This window comes from Haemaphysalis longicornis, unplaced genomic scaffold (assembly GCF_048455015.1).
Source record: "Haemaphysalis longicornis isolate Haplotype H1 unplaced genomic scaffold, Haemaphysalis longicornis Haplotype H1 scaffold_9, whole genome shotgun sequence".
In the NCBI taxonomy this organism is placed as follows: domain Eukaryota; kingdom Metazoa; phylum Arthropoda; class Arachnida; order Ixodida; family Ixodidae; genus Haemaphysalis; species Haemaphysalis longicornis.
The window spans coordinates 111,011,759-111,035,331 of record NW_027526460.1 but is presented as its reverse complement, the minus strand read 5'-3'; the positions used below and the strand labels follow the sequence as shown (position 1 = coordinate 111,035,331).

General features: G+C 46.7%; 2 protein-coding genes across 7 annotated transcripts in view; one reads left to right on the top strand and one right to left on the bottom strand.

The window, feature by feature from the left end:
• Positions 1-11,594, top strand: part of LOC144152875 (uncharacterized) — a 38,438-nt gene extending 26,844 nt beyond the window's left edge. For all 5 annotated transcript variants that reach the window (XM_077684392.1, XM_077684390.1, XM_077684391.1 and 2 more), the window contains 3 exons: positions 1,708-2,534; positions 3,239-6,859; positions 7,389-11,594. In XM_077684392.1, coding sequence (XP_077540518.1) covers positions 1,708-2,534; positions 3,239-6,859; positions 7,389-8,040 — 5,100 coding nt within the window. In that variant the 3' untranslated portion in view covers positions 8,041-11,594. The remainder of the gene's footprint in view (positions 1-1,707; positions 2,535-3,238; positions 6,860-7,388) is intronic.
• Positions 2,436-23,502, bottom strand: S2p (membrane-bound transcription factor site-2 protease). Of its 2 annotated transcripts, XM_077684398.1 has the most exons (10): positions 23,327-23,502; positions 22,953-23,225; positions 22,287-22,390; positions 20,967-21,213; positions 19,745-19,928; positions 19,587-19,648; positions 18,110-18,296; positions 17,339-17,414; positions 13,279-13,518; positions 2,436-2,572 (listed from the first exon to the last, which is right to left on the bottom strand). In XM_077684398.1, exons 1-9 carry the CDS (start codon positions 23,393-23,395, stop codon positions 13,287-13,289), a joined length of 1,434 nt encoding a protein of 477 aa, XP_077540524.1. In that variant the 5' UTR covers positions 23,396-23,502; the 3' UTR covers positions 2,436-2,572; positions 13,279-13,286. The 2 variants fall into 2 exon arrangements, with proteins under 2 accessions (XP_077540524.1, XP_077540520.1); XM_077684394.1 differs by lacking the exon at positions 2,436-2,572 and having other exon boundaries at positions 13,226-13,518.
• Between the last annotated feature and the right edge of the window lie 71 nt (positions 23,503-23,573).

Below are 23,573 nucleotides of genomic sequence, written 5' to 3'. Positions count from 1 at the left end.
ATTATTGAAAGCCAGCTGGGTGTTTGCAAAGGATTGCATCTGCTTGAAAAGTTAGCGCAGTAGCGGTACTTTTGGAAGAGGTTCACAGACTGGTGTTTGCTGTGAAATTGGAAGTGTCGTCAGGACTGCAAGTGAATCGGTGAGCAGACACGGGCTATTCATTTTAAAACGTAAGCTATGTCACTGTGTTAAATTGAAGCCTTTTTTTTTTCTTTTTGATGTTGCAACTTCTAGGTTCGCCTGCCTAATTTTCGATGTGATTGTAAGCCCTGGTGAAGCTGAAGTTATCTGAAAGGTGCAGATTCCAGCTTGCTGAACTTGGATTGAATACAAAAAGTGTTGGTGGAACCAAGATGCAAAGTTTTGCATTAAATCTGGTTTTCTACAGAAAGTTGTAAGAAGGCTACAGGTGCTGTTGCTGTGATCGAAAAAAAAATTGGTCCATGCTAGGCTACATCACCCGTGAACCAAATACCTTGATGTGTCCTTTAGTATTGTGATTTGATGCCCAAGAAATTTTTAAATTGTCCTCAAATTTGACTTAACTGTTCTATGTCAATTATAGTTGCACTGCAGTGGTACTCCCCATAGAATCTCCAGGAGATGTAGTGGTTTTTCCGTTACATTTATTACATTGAGAATATCAAGGCATGTTTCGCAGATAATTAAATACTCCTAGGGTTTCTGCTGTATGTAGTGTAGAATTTAGCACCACATTCTGCTAAGCTTTTCACTTCTTCTTGGCAAAACAAAGTATACCCGCATTATGACAAAGTGATCTAGACGCCTAGAAGCTTTTACATAGATGGGAACTCAATTAACGCAGGGCAGCCATGAAATGGCTGAAATTAGCCTTCAGTGTGCCAAGCCTTATAAACTAACACTGCAAATACAGTAAAAAAAATACTCAGCAGAAAGAACTTTCCTTAAGAAGTCCCTTCGCACCATTTTTTTTATTACTGCATGCAAAGAAGACAAGAGTCAAGTTTTCTTAGCATTTTCATATCCTCCAGTTGGTTCAAACAACACGTACAAACGTCTTTGCCACCACTGCGCCTTACTTTATTGCAGAGCAAGTGAAGGACGTTACGTCGCGTCTCTGCAGTCAAGGATACCTCTTGAGGTCCTTTTTCGAGTGCCCCTTCTTTACTTACTAGGCACACAAGGCCTCGTTATCTTGCCCTCTGCGACAGGAACGACTGGAGTGACGATGAGAACATGTGCATCGAGAACTCCGATGCCAGTTTTGAAGTTGGCACCTGGCATGTTGATGGCAAAAGGCTGCAGTGCGGTGCAATGGTTTTATCCGTTGGACTGCATGAGTTGCTGTAGGTGCAAATGTGCTGTGCCCCATGTGCTTCCTTGAAGACTTGCGCTATCTTTCCTGTGGCCACGGTGGCTTATCCTTCATGATAAGCATGTTTTGCCATTGGTACAGTTCAAATAATGATTCAAAATCGTGCTATGGCGATGGATGGCTGTATGCATAAGGTTCTCTACTGCTTGATACACCATAAAGCCCGAAGCCATTGCAGGATGTATAGCACAGGGGCAGCTGCTGTCAAAAATGCAGTCGCTTTAAGTTGGCAGCGAGCACATTTATTGTCAGGCGTTTTCCTGTTGCTGCTGTTCTCCATAAACAAGAGTGCAGTTGAATTGCAAATTTGTAACTTATGAAACGAGTTTGCCCCTTTGGTTGTTGTGCAGGTTGACTTCCTCATCAAACGCAAGAAGCACCACAAGCGGAGGAACACCATCTCGGACGGGAACTCCAAGGAGATCGCCGAGGCACTCACCAACCGCAAAAAGTCCGGCACCCTGGTCAAGACCGAGGCGCTGATACACAGCTCGTGCCAGACCGACGACGACCTGCTACGCACGACGACGACGACGACAAAAACGACCGCCGCGAAATCCGGGAACAACCGTAGCAGCAGCGCCGGCGGCATCCTCAGCAAGCGCCGCACCGAGGAGAGTCCATCCTCTTCCGGAGAGCTCTCCTCATCCTCGTCAACGACGACCGAGACGAACGTCAACTCCAAGCCCGAGAGCAAGCGGTCGTCCTTCTACGAGGCCATGAACTTCAGCCGGCTGGGCCGCGACTGGAAGTTCCTCAAGAAGTCGTCGAGCAGCAAGAAGGAAACGGCGGCGGCGGCAGACGGTGCGGCGGCAAAAAACGAGGCAAGCAGGGTCGCGGAGAGCGGCACGTGCACTGGCGGGAGTGAGAAGAAGAAGCGCACAGCTTCGTTGCTGCCCATTTCCACCAACTCGGGGGCAATGACGGTGGCGGTGAAGCTTCGCGAGACGTCGGCGCGCACAGCGGCCAAGAAGGGCAGTGGAGGCGTCGAGGATGGACAGTCGTCGAGCGGCAACTGGAGCGCGAGCAGCAGCACGCGCGCCTCCGTTGACTCGGACCAACAGCAGTCGTCGTCGGCCGGACCGTCGCCGGACATGATCCCGCACAGCCACTCGGAGAGCTCGCTGGGCCGGGACTCGCTCTTCTCGGACAATACCCACCACAGCACTGATGGAAGGTGAGGCCTTTTTGGCGACGGTGTGCGTCCACATCAACCTGCAAAACATTTACGTTTTGTGAGCGGCGTACCACTGCCTCTAAACATTTCTTGTTGGCATTACCTCTCGAATTCGTTTTGTAGCCTTTTCAATTAGACGGACTCATTAACGACATCAGAATAGCATGTTAAAAAAAGAATCAAAAGTGTTGGATCTGTTTGGCTTTATAGATGGAATTTTTCAGTGAAGAGAAGTCTGTAAAGAACTCTGGATCAATAAAACAAGCTTTAGTGACTTCTTCGAGTTTTGTGTAATGAGATGCCAACGATTAAAGCACACAGTTTAAGCTTTTCGGTGTTTTACAAAAATAAAGGGGCTTTGCAGTAATTATTTTTACAAGCAACTGCAACATATTTATATCAACTGACATTGCATCGTGAAGTCTGCCTATAATGCTGTTAATTTTTACATGTTTCGTTAATGCTACACGCTGGATAGCATCATTGCATATATGACCTATCAGCTTGGGTCTCGGTTGCGAGTGTTTTGTTACGGAGGGTGTATCAATAGATTGTTGGCCTGGCAGCTGTGTTGTTTGCCTGTTCAGATGCCATGCCTCGCATTCAAATGTGCAGTTGCCGTTTGTTCCTCTCCTCCACAACTGTGACCATTTCCAACAAACCTGGCTTGCACATATACCGAATACCTTGTTTTTTGCCCACAGATCCCACAACGGCACACCGGCAGGCTACACGTCGGACGTCTCCGTTGCCCTGACAGCCACAACAATTGCATCGTCCTGGAAGCAACCCAGCCAAGGCCCGCAAATTCCTCGCTCGAACATGAACTCCACATCCACCGACCCAGAAAGCCAGTCCGGAACAATCACTCCCGAAGCGTGCCATTCCGACTCCAAGTCGTCTTCGTCGCCTGGCACACGCAAAGTCAGCGTGGGATCGGATCCGTTTACGAACCCAATTGACGACGGTGACTCCTCAGTCTACTCGGTCGACACCGACGGCTACTACACGTCGATGCACACGGACAGCGGTCTCAAGCACGGCTTCGCGAGGTTCCCCGGTGAACAGAACGGAGACCTTGCTGCGTCTGGCGATCGTGGATCACAGACGTCGATCGACACGATCGGAAACCTCAGCCTAAACAGTTTCCTGTCACAAAATGCAAACGACACCGGAACCGACAACTGCTCCATTGCAAGCACGCTGACGCAGAGGTCAAAGGCACCTCCGTTGCCACCACCACGGTTATCCAGTGTGAGAACGCTTTCGCCAATTCCTTCGCAGAAGGAAAGTTCGCCCCCGGTGTCCGGAGGCGACGTATCAGAGTCCGACTGCGAAGTTGGTGAGCGGCTGAGACGGAAGACTTCAATCAGCTCATTAAGGTACCCTTCCATTTGTGCTGTGTCTCCCGAGCCCAGTGATGAAGACAGCTGTCGACTCGACGCAGAGAAAAGAGTGTCGCCCTTGTCCGAGCGCAACGCATCATTGCCTTCAGGAGGGTGTGAGACCCCTAAATTTGCCCCAGGCACTGCACCTCTCGTGGAACATGAGGATGTTGGCAAGGATGCAGATGAGCTCCCCGCGAGGTGCAACATGTATGGCATGCAGTCGGCGCGTAAAATGGCATTTCTCAATGCAGCGATTCCTCAGGCGGAAGTATCTCCAAGGCATCCGCAGCAGCCCGTGTTGGGTTCCTTCTCGTCTGCCGAAGGTGACTGTGTTCAAAGAACTGGAACTGGCAGCCCTGTTCTACCAAATGGCGAAGTGAAACGGAGCCGAATACCCACGCCTGTCAAGGAGGACAGTAAAAACCTTGACCAGAAAGAAAGCCACGGGGCAGCAGAACACAACAGTTCGACATCCGGAGAAACTAGAAAAGAAAAAGTAGAGGCCTCAGCAGCTACTGCAGCAGCCGCACATTCATCTAAACAAAGTGACGCGCCATCACCGACGTGCTCGTACGCACCATTCTATCTGAACAGACCTTCCTCCCTGATGAGCAAAACTCGGTCCCCGTTCCTGTCGTATCTGTCGCGGAACATTTCCCCTCCGAAAACTCCAACTGCACAGAGTCCACCGTCTACAGCCAAGTCGGCAGGTCGGGATTTGAATGCCAAGCAGCTCTCTGTGAGCACACAAGACTGTGGCGCGCAAGATCAGTCCACGCCCGAGCCCTCAAGCCCGCAGAGTAGCAGCCCTCAAACCAGCCCTCAAACGACGCCGCCCGCCGTGCCTCCGCCTCCCCCCCCACTCACCTACAGCAGCCGAGTCCTCGAACAGGGCTCCACCAGGCAGCCGAGCGCAATCAACGAAGCCAGCAGCGTGTTTGCGCAAACCCCGTCTTTCGGCAGGGCTGGTGCGAGAGTGACCCTGGACTCTGAAGGCAAGGTCATTTACAGCTCGAATTCACTGGGGAGGCGTCGCGACGGCTACGTCATGGTTAACCACCCCGCATCTCAGCAGGTACCTCCAGCCCAGTTCCCGGAAAAATGCATGACACTGCCCGCAGGGATGGCTCCCGCATACGGCCCGAATCAGCGCGCTTACGTTAGGTTGGACCCCACGGGCAAAGCGGAGACCTACACTAGCAGTACGATCCCCAGAACACGGTACTCCACGTCTGGGCCCATCGCGCACTCCGATGCGGGACCACTTCTGCAGTACAAGGACGGCATGTTCACGCTGAACAGTCCTTCCAGTAGTGTGGCAGGTGGGAGGGCTCAGCTCACTCCATCGGGAAGAAGCACACCGCAGCCTGCCACATCTGGGAGAACTACACCGCAGCCCATCGCCAGCCAGATGGTAAGAACGACTCCGGTGCAGCGTCCTGCGTCCATCTCGACTCCGTACGCCAGCAGGACATCCGGCTCGAGCACACCGGTCTCCTCCGATCACAACTCCTCATCGGGCCGCACGACGCCGTTGCACCACTTTGCGCCCATCAGCGTTCCCACAGCCATGTCTCCGGGACGGAGAACGCCCGTGCAGCCCTCTCCAAGAGAACCAGTCGGGCCGAAGTGGGTCTCTGGACTGCCGGCGTCCCCACCAAAGTCTTCCGCTGCGCCGTCAAATGCAGCACCCCAACAGCGCACGTCACCTGCATCGCGACCGTTCCAGCAAAATTACCTCCCACCCACGGCGGGTGGCAGGACCACTCCAGTGCAACAGTACTCGCCAAGTGCGGAGTCCTACGGTCCAGCCAACGCGTCTTATCTGGGAATGCACCAACGTCACGGCGAACCGTCCGGTGCGACCAGCCCGGTGTCTTCGTGGAGGAACACTGGTCAGATGGGACCGGCGCCTAGGGGCGGCACCGTGCGAAGTTCGACTCCGATTGGACATCATCCACCACAGGCTTATTACCATCCGGAAAACAGTGCGGCCTATGCGGCAGTCGTGAGGCAGGCGCAAATTCAGCACCGCTACGGGCAGGCACCAGCAGGTCCACACCTCGTCAACGGACGGGTCACGCCAGTTGAAATGCAGAACCATAGCACTAACGATGTGTACAGGTTTCCAGATGGGGGTATTCCAAACCGAACAGCGCACAACCGAATGGACGGGGGTACGCCCGCCCCTCAGTATTCATCCTACATACCGAGGGCTCCGTACCAACCCGGTCAGTCCATGGTGAGGGGCCCTCTCGGTCAGCAGATTGCCACATCGTCGGCAAACACTCGGGGAGTCGATGCCCGGTGCCTTGCACCAAACTACCTGCCACCACCCGTGGCAAACGGCCCCCCCGACAATTATGGTTACCGGCAAAAAGCACCTTCACCTCACAGTTATCCGACGAGCCCTTCGAGGCAACCGCCGAGAAGCCCAATGAGCTCAACTCATTTGTTGGCGCCCGACCACATGAGGAGAGGCTACCTCCCACCGCAGCAGGGGCCACTTCCGCCTCGCTACGGACAGGGCCATCAAAGTTCCGCACAACCAGCTCACAACGTGCAAGACCTCAGGCCAAGATCAAACTACGACAATCAACAGAGGCAGGGTCCTCCAGGAGTGTACATTCCCAGCCCACTGCAGAACTCCTCCCCCTACCCGAGTATGAACCATTCCGGTGGTGCGGTTGAACAGCTGTACGGTCTGCGAGACTTGCGCAAGGACGGTTCCTCCCCCACCGCACTCTCTTCCACCAGCCTGTCCAGCTCTGGGTCGGAGAAGTCTCCCGACAGCAGCAGCAGCACGTCAATCACACGCGAGCTGGCTCCCCGCAGGCCTATGTCTACCGAAGATCTCTTCGCTGCCATCCACTCATCCAAGAAGAAGCACGGCATCAGGACAGACACAGACTTGGCTCAGTCACCACTGTCATCCAGGTAAGAGACTGCAGTGGGCATGTGTATGGCCCTGGGTGGAACTTGGCTGGACTGATGAGGGTTAGTTTTCATAATTTGTGGTAAAAGGCAGCGTGTCTCCATCTTGAGCAGCATGGGTAGCCCCAAAAGTGCAATTTTAAAGGGATGGTAATGTCTAGAAACAAGTTTTGCCTCTACCGGGAGGTTACAGTGCCATAAATACAAATGTATATACCACTGGCGGCAATGCAGGTATCGCCTCATGCGTATACTTTCCCGCACTACAATTTGTGATGTCACGAAAATTGAATGTTGAAGCGCAAGATTGGTGCAGCTTAACTGTTAATTTGTTTCTGTTCCATGCAACTTTTTTGTTAGATAAGGTAATCCTGAATAAAGCTTTTACATGTACTGAAGGATGGGATGGGGCCGAGAAAAGAAAATTTGGGGACACAAGACTGAGGCAGTTAGTTTTTGGGAAAGGCTTTCATTTTTCCGTGGGATGATGATGATGATGACGGGACTATAGAAACTTCTTCCTTTTTTCCAGGTCCAACTCTCCCCTCGTGGTCACTAGTCGCCCCAGCACCCCCAGCAGGGGTGGTCTCGCTGAGACCGGTTTCCTGAGCCCACGCAGCGGCAACAGTCGCGACCGGCGCAGCTGGTCCGGCGACATCGCCGCAGCTCGCGTGTGCAGCCCACTGGAGCGGCGGTCACTCGCCAACGACCGTCTCGGCCCCGCCAAGCCCACCAGCCTGCTCGACTTCAAGAAGCTCCTGCTCCAGACCAAGACCTCGGGCAGCCAGAACGGCCCTGAGAAGAAGTCGGCTGTTGAGTTGCTACGGCCGGGTTCCGGTGGCCGGCGATCGGCCGGTGGCGAAACGGCCGTTCAGTCGCTGCCGACGTCACCCGTCAACACGCCAAGCCCCGTGGAAAGCCCGAGTGTTGGTGGTGGTGGTAGTAATCAACAGGCGGGGTGGACTTCGACAGTGCCTTTAAAGCGTGGCGGTCGTTCGCGGTCGTCGCTCCAGCATCGTTACGACTTGATGTACCCGCCCATACTGGAAGACTGCCAGGAAGAAGGAGGGACTGAGAGCAACCGGGCTGCCGTGATGGGGAACGCTGCCGACGGCAGTGATGGGGGCGGTGTTGCCGCCAGTAGCGTTCAAACGCATTCCGCGCCTTCCAGCACTTGGGTGTGAGTGTGCTGGATCCATGGTGTGAGCAAAGGGTGCAGAAACTGCCTCACACCCGGTGCTTTTATTTTTATTTCGAGGTGCATTTCACTCGTTCAGCCCATTCTTTTTTTTTTTTTTAATCTTACCTTTTCTTTTATGTCGGACCAGAAAGAAGACTGCGTTTTACTACGGAGGTTGTGATTACAAAGTTAGAAGAGGAGTGAGGGTGGGGAATGCGCTTTTAGGACTGCAGATGAGAAGGAGGTAACTGCGAGACAATTAGGAGGAGCATTGCTTGCCTGTCTCCTACTTTCAGCTTTTGCAGGCTATTGTAGTACGTGACCAGCGGGCATGCATGTTGAACTACTTTGAGAGTCCTTAGACCACTACACCCCATCATCCACGGCATTTCTCAGTAGCCAGAGGCTGCATCATCATAAGTTGTTAGTGGCGCTTCATTTTATGCGAGGAGATCTCGCAGTCGTGTTTTAAGTTTGTTTCCCGGTGTCTTCCGTGCTGAGTTTTTAGTCTCGCCGACTTGGACGAGGAACAGTGCGAACCGTAATGTTGCAAGCAAGTCGAATGCAAGTTTGCTCTCTGGCATTCCAGGGCACATGTTTACGGGCTCAACTTTAAGCACACTTTATTCACATGCCCATGGATTTAGGGGGTGGGGTGATGAGGTAAAAAAGGTGGTGAATTACGATCTTTCTTTTAAGGTTTATTCAAATCATCTTAATCTGGCAAAAAAAGAAAAAAAGCTGAGGAGGTGTGCTTGGGATTTTAAAACTAGGGTTTAGGCTAGTGAACTTTGTGCAGCAAATCATCTTCTGAACGTGGAGACACTGATGCATTGATCATTAATCAGTATTTTGGTTACAAGTGCGCGTTGAAGCTCTTGAGTCACTGGGTGGTCACTTATACCAACCAATTCATGCTTGCACGCTGTTTGTTCCGGTGACACCGTGCAATTCAGGCACATGTTCGCATAAATGTACAAATCATAGGTATTAGCGCGGTGAAATACTGCACATGTATGTAGGGGGGAAATCTTTCCTTTTTCGAGTGACTTGCATTGAGGTGCTGTTTTACACCCGGTGTTGTAATGACCTCAGGTTTACCTTTCGGCTGCTGTTATAGGTGCAACTACAACTGTAACCACAGCCAGCAACTTTAAGTAACGTCTGGTAAAAATTTATTCGCTGAGTAGCAACAGCAGAGATTACCTGCCTGTTTTTTGCAAGGCCTAAATGAGATGGAATTTGTACGCTTACAAATGAATGCACTAACTTTAAAAACAGATCATATGTATGTTTGAACCAAACTTTTTGGAGATGGTTCTCCTGGAGGTAATTTCGTAGCTAAACATGAGCCGTTAACTTCTGCGTGCCAGATTTTCGAATCATCATTTTTCGTTTGACATACACCGTTGGAATTATTCACTGCTAAACATAACAGTTGCTGCGGACTTTTAGTACGCTTTATTTCTGCATTATGGATTACTTACTGCTGCGAGCCTTCTGGGGAAATTATCTGCCAGGTTTCCTTTGTGACGTGGAATGGGTTATGTATATAAGGCAGTATTTTAGTGTCATATTTATGCCTTACCTTGACTAGCGTATCGTTTGGTGCCCGGTTAGCATAGCTGTTGGTTAATTTGTGCCTCTCAATCAGGCAGGTGGGTGTCATCAGGGTTTTTTGACGGTTCCTTTGGTTTCTGGGCCAATATTGGCACTGGCTGCGCTCGCATGTATTCATTTTTTTGCTCTTTGTGCAAACAGTATTTGATTGGAGCTGTACATTACATAGTAGCTACATTAAGGGAATTTATTCAGACATGCCTATTCAGATTTTTTTTATTGTTTCTCTGTTTTTTTTTTTTAAGCTTAACTGCGAGTTCTGTCACAGTTACTAGCCGCTTTTTGGTTCTTCCCAAAACCTGGTTGGTCATTTGAGAAAAAAGATTTTGAAGGTTTATTGTTTAACAACAACGTCAGTTACCGATCTACTAGGCAAGCAGCTTACTGTAACCACGTGATGTCACAGCTTAACAAGTACATGCATAAATGCGGCACAACTAAAAAAAAAAGGAAAGCTTATGGACTCTCAACTAACTCTTATTGCTGTCCTCCCCTTTCTTTTTGTGGTGTGGCGTACACGCACTAACCTCCTTTCTTTCTGGGGCACCCACACGAGTTGAGCACATACCGCACCGTAGAGTCACGCTGAACCTAGTCAGTCAGTCTAGGTGTTACAGTGTGACTTCATCCCCGTATCTTTCACTGGCCCGTGACTGGTTGCGCGGGCTGCGCTGCCGCCGTTTCATTTTTTCTAGCAGGTTCACACAGCACAGACATAGATCAGCCATTGTACGCGTGGAGTATGGTTTCATCGCTTCGCCCTCATGCGCAAATGTGGTGTGTACGTGTGTCACTGCAAAGGTGTCAGTGAAGAGGAAAAAGCTAGCTGGGTTGAAAAAAAAAAAAATATTCCAGCAGACCTTTGTGCTTCGCGAATGCCTGACTGGAAGCCAACGCATAGCTTTGTGGTTCTCACTCCTTTCTGCACTCTTCGCACCACAGCCGGTGTAGTTTGTATCCCCCTGTCCGAGAATTTCGGTTAGTGCGACAAGCGCATGCGTAGCTTGGTGACTCGGTTTTGTGCGGCCAGTTTTTGTCATTTGGTTGCGCTGATTTGGCGTGCCTATCTTTGTAGGCCTTACTTCTACCCTGGTGTATGTGTATCTGTAATAGTCAAGTCAGGATTTGGTTTAGTCAGTAGTACTGCCAGTGATCAAACGTACCTTTGTACTAAGTACTTTGTACGTACCTTGTACGTACTCTGTACGTACCAGTGAGCACATACCTTTGTACTAAGAGTGGGAACTATTTTTGGAAACTTTGTTTTTTTTCTTTATGTGAATTATTTGGGCCATACTAGGAGTGTTTTTAACGTACAATGACGACATTTCCAGTACCCGTAGTCACCAAGCTACGCTTGGCCGAATTCTTCTGCTCTAAAGGTGTAGGGAAGCCCTCGGTGTTCTTCTAGTCTTGCTTCTCTCTCGTCTTTTCATTCCCGTTCGTGTTGCTAAATGCCTGGACGCTTTTCCTCTAAAAAAAATTTTTGCCCAGTGTGCCTTAGGAACACTTCATTGCTTTGGAGGAGACAGAGTTTGGATGAATGTTTGAGGAGGTTAAAAAAAAATGGCTTCCTATCCTCGTTACATGTTTATACCGGTCCTATAGTAGGTAAGGTGACTCTATGGTAACCGTGTTTTGCAGGGGTAAACAAATGGGTTTGCAGGGCTTCACCTGCACTAGGGGGGGGGGGTAAACTGTGAGCCTGAGGGAGTGTGTGTACATGAGAGACAAAGAAGTTATTTTTATTACGGGGTCAGGGTTTCGCTCTCGTTGGGCAGCAGGGAGTGTTGTATGTAATGTTAGAGGTGATTTGCGGCCGTCTCGGTCAACTGTGAATGAAGCTTTGCCAAGGTGGCTGCCGTCAAAAGAAGTTGTCGGCGCTGCTGTCTTTTGATTCATGTGTAATCAGCATTAAAGACCATTTCATACATAATCCCCATTGCGTTTTTTTCTGTTTTCTCATTGTGAAATCACAGTTTGGCTGTGAAGTTCGCGCATGGAGTTTGAGCGTTGCAAGCATTGCAACATAGTCTGTTTGAAGAGAGCCGTGTCCTAGAAATGCCTTTTCAAAGCATTCATCAAGTACATGCCTATCTGTTCGTTGCAGATAGCCTGGTACATGCTCAGAAATTCAGTTAACAACAGACCAATATTTGTGTGTACCATATTTATTCAAATATAACGCGAGGTTTTTTTTCTCAATCCGCAGTCTCAGTCATACCCTGCCTTTACATATATATATATATATATACATATATACATACGTACTCTACCCTTGCCTTATTCTCGCGACCACCTTATAATGGAATAAGTACGGTAGTAAACTAATGTAAAGATAAGCTGACCATGCAAAATTATAACTGAGAAAAATGGACTAAGATCTGAAATGTGTTTCAAAATGAGGTTTGGAGACAAATTCAGGAAGAAAGGGTGGATGTTGTTTACCTGGGAAATTTTATAGGGGCACTAAAATGTTCCTATCCAAGTCTTATTTGTAGCAGCATTGAGCAGTTTAAGCTGCATAATTTGTTATTTGTTCATGTTCAGTTTTGTTCGCCTGATTTGCAGACATTTTTAAATGAGGAAAGTGTGCTCCAAAGTGCAGTTCCCTTACACCATCCTCCCTGCCAATTTGGTGATGTCCGCCTTGACGAAACACTTCCAAGTCCTAGAGGCTAAATTTAGAGGATGGCTTGCACGTTTAACTTTTACAACCTGTGCATGAACAAATACAATGTCAAGAATATAACCATGAAATGAGGTGAAACAAAAATTTTGTAAGCTAAGGTAGTGTCAAAACATTTCAAAGCACTCTAACAACGTTAAGGCAGTTTGTGTGATGGCTGCAAACGGCGCTTAATGTTTTGTCTATCGCCACCCAGTGTAGATGCACTAAGGGTCTCTATTTCCACTAAAATATCAAATAATAGACTATGCAAGTTCAACTGTACAATGGAGCTATAAATAAGATCGCAACAAACTCAGTTCTGTGTTCCTTTAAAAGGCTCGTAAAGGCAAAATACAAGTTCGGCTCATTAGAAAGACTGCTTTGTCCCGATAACAACAATATCAATTTCACCACAAACTTCAAATAAAGAACGGAAATATTAAAGAAAATGTGAAGCTGTGGCGACTACTCGGCCACTTTAAGGCAACTTTTTTAATGACACCACAGAACCTTATTTGTGCGATTGGTGGCCATCAAATTAGGACACATGACTGGACATTTGTAGTGGGGCCTTTACTTCTATTTGATCGCATCACTTGAATGCTAACCCGCAGTTACATATAAACACACTGAAAATTACTTTTTGCAGTGCTGGCCCATATGACGTTACTCCTGCCCGTAAAGTGGCACCGTGGCGGGAAATTCGAAACTGTTTCCAAACTTGTTGCGTTTTGTGAACTAAAAGACATCTTTATTGGCTATAGCGGCACCGAGTGAGGTACTGAGGCCTAGTTCTTTCAAATTAAACAAAGTTCTATTGCGTTTTCATGGCCCCCTTACGTGCCCCTCAGTTCTATCTCTGGTCATCATCAAACAATCCCCACCAAATGCCCAGCCATCTTCACAAAGAGAATGCGGTTTAATACACATGTTACTGTACAAGTGACGTGCCTGGATTCTCAAGGCCATGTCTGGGCCAGCAGCCTCCAGAAGCCGAGGACGACGTTGAGGGCCAGCAGGAGGCTGCCGCCGAGGACGACGAAGAGGTAGAGTGGCTTCCTGGAGGGCCGAAGCCAAGGCAGGGGTTGGGCCAGGAACTTGATGAGCCCCTGGGTGATCCACTGTCCGTCGAGCGCTATGCAGGGCACCACGTTCAGAAGCGCCAGCGCTCCTGAGAAGGACATCACGTAGCTGGGAGTGCCCAGTTAAGGAAGCTTCAAAACTCGGACTACAGTTAAACCTGGATGTAACGAACATCCCATGTAACAAAATTCTTGAATTTCACAAAGTTTTTCAATTCCCCATTGCCAGCCCCATTGAAACCCATGTGTTTGTGACCTCTATGTAACAAAGGCATTGCAGTAATTGATATAACGAAGTCGCTAGGCAGCTCAGTTATTGTTTCTTTTTTTAAACTTTCACTGAAAAATCGGCTGGAGGAATGCACTAATTTAGTAAATACTAGCACTACTGTAAGGAGCCAGCAGCCATGAAAATGTCGAGAATTGCCTAAAAACGAAATTCGCCATGATGATGATGAAGTTTTGTCTTTTCAAGACAAGCTCACAATTTTTAATGCCATCTCCACCGACGAGAAAGAAGAATGTCACTGCCCAGTACAGTATATCAGCTAGCATCCTCTCAATGATTCAGAATGCAGAAAAGAGCATTAAGTTCACAAAAAGGCACCCTTTCAGCATACCCTTGGTTCTTGAAACATGTTAAGGCACCGAAAAGTGTCAAGAGTCAAACTTCGACTTTAGCTGCGTTTGTGAATGCGGGGGCTAGTGCCCATGTTTCTTTGGAGTGCCGAATAGTGCCTAAGCTGGTCCTAAAGCAGCAGGCCAACCCACGCAGTTTGTCACTGTGAAATAAATCTCTGAAGGGTGAGTTCACCTTCACTTATGTCTAGCATTTTGCTTTGTTTCTGCTTCATTCCTGCGGGCCTTAACTCGAAACCTGCATGTATAAAATATTGCAAACTTTTGTCAACTTTGTTACATCCAGGTTTAACTGTACTGCACGCGGTGGGAAACGTGTGTCAAGTCCTTCGCTTATTGTAAGCTCCCGCTGCAAGGTAATAATAGTGTTGAGGATCTATCAGTCGATCACAACAGCAGAGCCCTGCGGGGAGGTCTTTATGGTAATCGTTGAATCGAACTGAACTAAACTGACCAGATTCTATTGGATGGCAAATTTCATTGAACTGATACTTTCGATTTGAATGGAATTGGAGAGATCTGATCCAGCGAGCTGTGTAAGCGGAATCTCGTTTCATGCTTTAGCGTGTACAGGTGCCGTCGAGATGAATTGGAACACAGTCTTGTAAATTTATGGGAATTTTTTTCTGAAAAATACCTGGCTGCATTGGTGAGCGTTTCAGTCCTCCATAATCGAAAAAGATTCCTGTAAACTGGTAACGGCTGTAAGCCAGTAAGACAAATATTTTGTGATCTTCGCAAATCCTTGTTCCAATAAGTACTCATGATGGCACCTGTATATGTTTTCCTCAATGCATTGGAACCTTAAATTTAAACTCAAAGGTGCTCAGCATTGTGTACCATGAGCCACAAGTTGTATAAAGTTGCTTCATACTTAATAACATTCTTGAACATTTTTAGGTGTACACAGCTTTAGCATAAGGTTTGCCCAAGTAATGCAAAAAGAACGAACACATCAAAGTTTTGCACCCTTAAGGGGTGTCTCACCTGATCACATTCCTATGGGACTTAATTCATGACCCACGGGCTTAAAATGCATCGTGTACCAATACGAAAAGGTTTACAGATCCATAGAAATGTTCCTAACGGCCTGGTTTGCTTCGTTTAGAAATACATCACTCCTTTAATGAGATAAAAACTAAACAAGAAACACGTTTTGGTTCATCTAGTTTGCACTAGATGGCACTAGTTTTCCGGCAAGGGTGAGTTTTGTTTATTTTTGTCAGTAGAGAAGTCACATAGTTCTAAAATAAGCAAACTAGGTCATTGTGAACATTCGTATGTATTTGTAAAACTTTTCGCATTCATGCCCAATGGTGTTTAAGCCTGTGAGTCAAGATGTTGTAAGTCGTATAGGAATGTTAACAGGTGAGTACCCCTTAATTCTGATATCTCATACACAACATAGATTTTGAGAATGTATGTAGACACATGCACACATTGACACGCATACACATGCACGTGCTTGCTCACACACACACATTTACAGGGCATCCCAGTTGTCATTACTGAAGAGCTAAAAATAAATAGTGCACAATAGGAGCATAAACCCCAAACACTTGCTTTGGAGTCATCTGCCCTGTGCAGCAGTACTGGCATTTGTCTAGTGTCTAATTACTGATTTGTTTATTAGTGCTCTTGACGTCTAAATTAGTAACTCGATGACCAATATCAAAACTGAAAAGTTGCAGCACAAAAAAATTCTTCGTTGCCAAAATGCAACGAGGAAGGACCGACAAGAAAATAAAAGAGCGCGTACTTTACATCTTTTCCAACATTGGCAACCCGCTATTTTTTACGATTATTGTGGGTGAAATCAGCATAGAGCTTCATTCCTGTATACAAAGGCTCACAAGAGGGCGCTGCAATCTGAAGACGCAGCAATGTTTCTAACGCTATTCGTATTCCAAGCAATTTAATGTTTTCTGTGTAAAAAGAAAAAAGGCAGTGCAAAGTGTAGCATGCCAAAGACAGTGGATTGGGTGGTTTAGATGCAATGGTGGCTATCAAGTGGATAACAAGAAAAATTCAATAGAACCAAATGCAAACTGGATAATTAGACGATAAGAAAAAATAAGATTGCTAGACAGGACTGAACCAAATGGTTCTCGTGCTCCGATCATGCACCACTTCATTGAAAAAATCATAGTTCATGATAGCTGAGACACTGCACATATAGATAATTAGGGCAATCCTAATGTTAACTTCACGAAAAAAAAAAAAAAAGATTTTCATATAGCTAGCAAAACTAGAAAGCAAAATGCATCACTACAGTCAATCAAAAGCCCATTATTCTTGTATGACTAAGAAAAGCAGCCCTATATCGCGAACCTGTCTTATGGGGGCAGACTGGTCTTAGAGCTATCTTTTTATTTATCAACCAATTTTAATGAAACTGCACTGCATTATAGATCTTTTTGTGCTGATTTCAAATTTTCCATTAGATTTTTTGTAAGTTGATTATACTTTGAGTTAATTAATGATTAATTGCCATTATTTTGGGTCACAGTTACAAAATAACCACTCCATACATAATGGCAATTACCACGTGGCTAGGCAGACAGATGACTAAAGAATACAACATAGGAAGAACTTTTTTGATTAAGCTATTTTTGGTCGTTTTACAACACAGGGAACTTTGCTTCTCCTGCGCTCTGCCAGAAATGGCTCGCAGGTGGTGCCAATTGAACACAATAAAAATTTTCCAAAGCCTCCATTTGAAAAATTTGTTCCCAACATTGTAGTCGCCACATATTTCGGTATTAGAAGCAAAAAGAATTACAGTTGTACCTGCTCTGGGTGCCAAGATATCTGAGGGCGAAATGCTAGCGTTGCAGTGCAAGAAAAGTGCCGTTTCACCATGGAATTCTGCGCTAACTGAGCTGTAGAGTGCACTTTAAATTGGTATTATAATATAATAACAACAAAATATGGTGCCTTTTGATGAGGAAGTTTACAGACTGATAGAAAAATGGCCGTGGAGGCCAAAAGTGCCATTTTTCAGAAAACGCTTTTTGTGACAGTTTTTCGGCCCCAAAGACCCAACTGCCCCCTTAAAGCTTGCACAACTGGCATCGTCCTTAAAGTCAATGCGTCTCCTCTGATAGTTTATTTAAGGCTTAAAATTTCTGCATCTCTCTTAAGAGTTTTGCAGCTTAAAAAATTCGGAACCACACATAACACGATTTAATGCATTTCAATGCTTTTTCAGCTTTTCGAAAGCTGAAAATATTGACCACGATATGAGTGACATTCTCCAAACACAAACACCATTGCTGTGGTAAGGATACCGGAGGAAGACTTCGCAGATGTGCACAGGTAAAACAGATAGGTAGCGTTGCCGTGGAACCCATTTGATCACAGAAACTGTAACAAGGCATCAAGAGTATTAGAATACTATTAGTGGTCTGCCTACATCAAGAGACTATGTACTTAAATACAATAGCAAAATTGTCCACTTTTGTTTGAAACTAGGACCTTAACAAAATTTTAAAAACAAAAAGTGAGGACAAACTACACAAGTTCGTAGTGTTAGAGATTCCTTGCTTCATGCGAATTGGCTGCACAGGTCCAGAGATTTCCATGCAGAAGAAAAACAAACACGTCAACGCCAGATTCATTAAAGCATCTCCATTACCGATCACTTCCTTATCCTTTTCGTGTACTTTATGAAAGGCCTGTTGCGCAAAGCTCGTAGCACTGAATGGGCAATCTGTCGATCGACAAAGCAAGCTTGTAAATTTTGCCTCCATGGTCACTTCAATCCCTAGGTAGTGTGCTGGGGATCCAGATGTTAAAAGATTGTTACCTGTGTGTCCAGTCCACCTTCATTGATTCAATTTCATCCCCCAGTTCGACGAAATTTAGGGTTCTTGCTACGGTACAAAGCAATGTAGCTCAACTTTGGTTACGTCAATTTTTTACTTCATGTGAACAAATTTTAAGAGAATTCCCTGGTCAAATTAACCAGAGTTGGCTGTATCTGTGTTCTCGAATAAAATGAATGCGTCGACGTATCAATGTCACACCACAGGCAAACAGGCAAGCAAAATGGAGCTCACCCGAATACCACAGCTCCGCTGGGGGCCCCAGAAAGAGCATTGTTTGCCAGTTTGCCCTTTTAACCTCGACCAGCTTGGTGCCATTTTGCAGCACCGGCTTCAGGCAGTATTCATCACGTGAGCAACTCGAGTTGCAATACGCAACGGATGCTTGCAGCGTGTGCCTTGCCGGCAGGCACACTTGTTTCTGGAACAAAAGTCGCGCGATTTAGATGAATAGATCAAATGACATGTTCTTGCTTCATCAGCTCTTTAACAAGCTTCAGCATGGTGACAGCCATTGAAAAAAAAATTAAAGCCGTTCTACTCCATGTGAAAGCTGTCGGAAGTGCAGAGCAGTGATTCACCATAATGGGCTGTACTGCCGTTATCCGCTTACTGCTACCACCAAATGCAATTCAGATTTCCCGCCTTCGCAGCGCTCGCGCGCCCCCTGCCTGAAACTGTGCCAGCAGTAGTCTGTTCTTTTTGTGCTTGCTTTTCTTCCCGCACGTGCCGGAGCTGCACTGTCACTTTTTTCGCTTCCTATCGTAAAAACCAACACAACGAGCGTTCCTAACTAAGTGAACGCGGGCGCTGCCGCTTAATTACGTATATTTTGCCTCAAATATGCCTGCAGTTTTCTTTGTGCTAAACAACAGGGAGATGTATGACAAGTGCCAGCGGTTCACGAGTTTTGAACGCTTATGACTATATAAACCACTTGGCTTTCAAAGCCTCTGGGTTACGGCGTAACGACAGCTGCTACGACGGAACACCGTGTGGCTCTACTTGGGTCCAGCGGGTAAGCTACGATGACAAGGCGAGCCCCTAAAGTGCTCTGCACTTAATATCCAATTTATTGCAGCCTTAGACCCTTAATAACAGGGTACCGATGTGAACCTGCATATTGTGCTTCAGCATGTTGGATACATTTTTGCAGCAATGACAATTTCAATTCGCCAAACCAATGTTATCGATTCATGGATTTTGTAAAAGCAGCAGGTCTAAAGTTGAGGCTTTCTCTTCGAGTAAATTTAGAGAGTGTAGGCACAATACATGTGCGCAGTATTGTGCAAAAATGTGCCGTCACAAAAATCCTCGGTTTTTTAGACCTGTATCTCAGTAAATCGCATTTCAACAGGTGATAGACTTTATGCATAGGCTGTGAATAAGATACAGGGCACAAAATACTTGAAAACATTGCAGGTATGACATGCTAGTCACAAATTTAACAAAGAGCTAGCAGCAACAGAACTTGGTCTGCCAATTCGTACAACGATGCCACACAACGGATGAGGTAATGCACAGTTAATGCAGACAGTTTAGCAGACAGAATGTGGCATTGCTGGTTCAATAACATTTCACGACAGCTTCATATGCCAGATAAATTTTCAAACATCAGCTATCATACAACTAGTGCTGCAAGAAGAGATCTTAGCTGACAACAGAAATTAAACCAACTGATGAAGAAGAAACATGTGCTGTTTCAACTTACTTTGGCCCCAGCTTCCACATAGGTAAAGCACAGACTGTTGTTTGATTGTCCGCGACAGCAGTCTGGAAAGAAATGCAACACAACGAGAGATTGCCCACAAGAAAAAAGCATTGCCATAATTAGAACTGTGGCAAAAACTATGAAATTCTATGACCTACCTTTTGGAGACCAGGTCCCTTCTGACTCAACCACGGTCTTCTTCTGGCAGTAGCCGTGTTGGGGACGCAGCACAGCACGACCCAAGCAGGCCTTCCAGGAATCCATACTCCTGACATCGCAGTTATCTACTGCGATAATGTGGTCTCCGGGCAGTAGGCCTCCGGGTCCATATGCCCCAGATTCCTGGTTAAAAAGGGGGAAAAAAAAATGCAACAAATAGATTTTTCTTTTTATGGCTGTGGATATTATTTTTCTATTGTACCACGTGTTCACTTTGCTAGCCTGAAAAAATCTCAGGAGCGAATAAAGCTTGTTGATTGCGGGCACGGGAGTGCAATATCTTGTACATTGTGTTGGGGACTGTCGAGGCCTTGCGACTGATAACTTCTTTCCAATGTGCGATACATGAAACAAGCAGAAAACTGGGGAAAGAACTGCCTTTCAGCATATCAAAAATTAATCGACAGGTCCGTTTCGGAGTTCACGACTTTAGCGGACAATTAACTGGACGACCGCCTATTAACTGCTGTCTAGTTCATAGTTCACTAGAGTCACAAATTCTTCACTTAGTCACCAACATTCCCAACTTTCCGCATTAACTGTTCTGGACTGCTGGTGCACAACGCTACTCATAGCAGTTACGTCAGTCAGTGCTGCATCAAAGTTCACTGCTGGTACAAGGCACTGTTGGGGGCGAAGCCCCTAAGGGGGCTGGGGCTGTTGGCGTCTCCTGTCATCGTCGTAATTGTCGTCTCATGCTGTCACGGTACTAAAATACCTGGAAAGTCACTTACACCTCGCGCTAGAATGTAACGCGTGCTAAGAAAACACCGGGACACCACTCGTTTACACCTCGTGCTGGAGCGCTTCATAACGCGTACTAAAAAAACACTGGGACTCATTTATGCCTTGCGTTAGAAAGCTTCGTGCTTAAAAGACAAGAGACTTTTACTGCAAAGCTGTATGTTTACCTGTACCCCCAACAGTTTCATATCCGTAGGCAAAAAAACATTAAGGTGCTTATACACTGCATGCTTCACACCTCCCGTGGTTTCATGTTAGCAGAGAAGGCGCAGGATTTTTTCTCTTTTAAGGGGACCAGTAATGTCACTCATGAAAACTGAACTTGGTTACAAGGTAGAAACCCTTACAGCTGTTCTTTAGCAAGTCTAAGCACATCGCAAGACAAAATCGAACGGAGAAATATGCTTAGGTAGTCACCTTGAGAACTGAGATGACGGAAACACCAGAGTTCTCCGCGTAGAAGGGGGTCAGGAAGAACCCACTTCCGAAAAGAAGCAACATGGCCAGCAGTGCAGCGACAATGTTGTGCCACACTCCAGCGCAGTATATCTTCAGCTGTCTCCACGGGGACAACACGGACACCTGCTCCTTGGGCAGGTCGACGAACGCACCAGGAAATATGCCCAGGACAAAGAGGCCGCAACCTTGCACCCGAACATTCTCCCTGAAAGGGGAAACGTCGATTGGGCACAACGGTGAAAGGTATGACAGACTACCGCGTGCCTCGAATGAGTCTGTGCTCATACATAAAAAAATTAAAGATTCAAACATTTTATTTCGAGGAGGCATGCTGGGACTAAACAAAAGCCTGACAGGGCCCAGACCCCTGAATAAATGCCTCGAAACGTTAAGTGGCAATTTTTAAATGTGTAAGTATTTCTATGTGGATTCAACGAAGAAAATCTGTTGGTCTGTGTGTAACGCTTGATGTGTTACACTTTTGCCGCACACAAAAATCCCATTAATACTTCGACATGGTAAAAAGCATACTAGATGGGGGCATACGAAGAGACAGTGACACGAGACAAGCGCTAATCATCCCGTGTCATTGTCTCTTCTGTCCCCGTCTAGTGCGCTTTTTACCATGTTGAAGTGGGATCACCAACTAGCCCAAATTTCTGCGTTTAATAGTCCCTTTAATAAAAGTCCCTGAGCCATGTTATCTTCACGTCAGACTGTTGACCCCTGATCAGAGCATTTGCATACAAGAGAGAAGACTGCTTTATAAGGGCATGGTGCATAGCAGAGTGGTTATTCTTATGGATTATTTGACGATTTTTACTTGAGAGTTTTTGCAAAAAATTTTTTTTCCTTATAGACAAGTTTTTTCACAAGCACATGGAGAAATTTTATGCCTGTAGTTGCTCCCTTGTTTACGCATGACCAAGCACAGTCTATTTATGCATCATTCAGGTAAAAGCCGTGTGGAAGCTAGGGTTGAGGCTTTGGTGCAATAGCACACAACAACTATGACAAGGAAACAGCACTTGCTCAAGGAAATGCGAGTGTGATGAGGGTTAACAACAGCTTAGCACCATGCCTTCTCTCATCTCTGTTTCATCAAGCTGCCGCTGTTCTCACTACGCAGCCGTTATGTAGAAAACTGTGGTACGTGTACTGCTATATTGCAAATGCAATGTTAAGTTCCCCCCCAGCTTTCTCGATCACAAAGCTGCAAATGCTTTGTTTGAGAAACGCGATCATATAAAGGTGAGCAAGACAAAAGGAACACGATACCTCACAGCTGCTAGAGCGTGGCCAAGCTCGTGGAATATGCTGCATACGATCAGTGTAGCAATGTAGTAGAGTATGTCCGACAGCGGCAGGTTGACTCCCGGCAACTGCAGCGTCAGATAACACCACCAAAAGTTTAGTTGCGTGAATGGTATGTCAAATACTTCACACTGACTGAAATCTTTCACATACAAGCAAGTCCTTTCTTAAGTTTGTTTTTTCTTTCTTGTAGAGTCCCAACGTAGTTTGTACTGAAGAGCATTGGCGTCGGCAGGATTTTGTCTTGAGGGGGGCAAACCCATTGCATTGTGGGTAAGGGAGAGGGCAGGGGGAGGGAGTAAGTGCTGCCAACGCCTTTTAGGAGGCGTTGGTGCTGCTTGAAGGGGGGGCGGCAGGGGGGGAGTGTCCCTTTTGCACCCCCCTGCCGACGCCCGTGCTGAAGAGTAAAACGACAACTTAAGGATCGATCCTGCTGTTCCCTTTTCGCACGCTGAGGTCCTCGAAGTGTTAAAAGCAAGAAGTTTGTCGCTAATATGCCGCTAGACGAAGTAAACTGGTACAGAAGTTTTGTAGTTTAACGGAGATAAATTAATCTTCTTTTCCCTCAAACTTCTTTTTATGCACAGCTGAAGGAATCATCTCTAATGTGAGTGCAAACAGGACACTTGCACTGAGCTCAAGAACTTGGGTTTCTTCTTTTCCGGTCGCGGCGGTCCGTATCATTCCCAGGGCTGTTTTCACCAGTATCCACACGGCGGGTACGATGGACACAATGCTCACGACCGCGCCCACAGTGAACCACCAGTGCAGAAAGCGAGGTTTCTTCCGCCCGATCTGGTGGATAACACGGTTGAACCGGGTGAAGTAGAACTGCGCTCGGAGAAGCTTCAAGCTCATCCCACCCCGCTCCAGCATGCTGAGGTACGGGTACAGCAAGCACGACTGCGAGAGGGCGAAAGAAAACGTACAAACTGTGATCAGTGGACGGGTTCGGCTTTATTCATCACAAGCGGGCTCAGAACGAAAGCCGCCGTTCGAGTTACCTTGAATACATAGTCCGTAAAGTTCACTACTGTCCAGAACGTCAGCACGACGATGACGAAAAGAATCATATTGGGAGGTGGGTGCCGTCTTAATTTTGTGGATGATGTAACTGTAACGCTCGCCGATACAAAGCGTCCATTTTTGCCTCGTTGCCTGAGTAACGCGACGCTCAACAGGGCCGCAGTAAACAAAAGTTTGTTAATATAAACAAAATAATGTTTATATTACCTAATAAAATGCTTAATA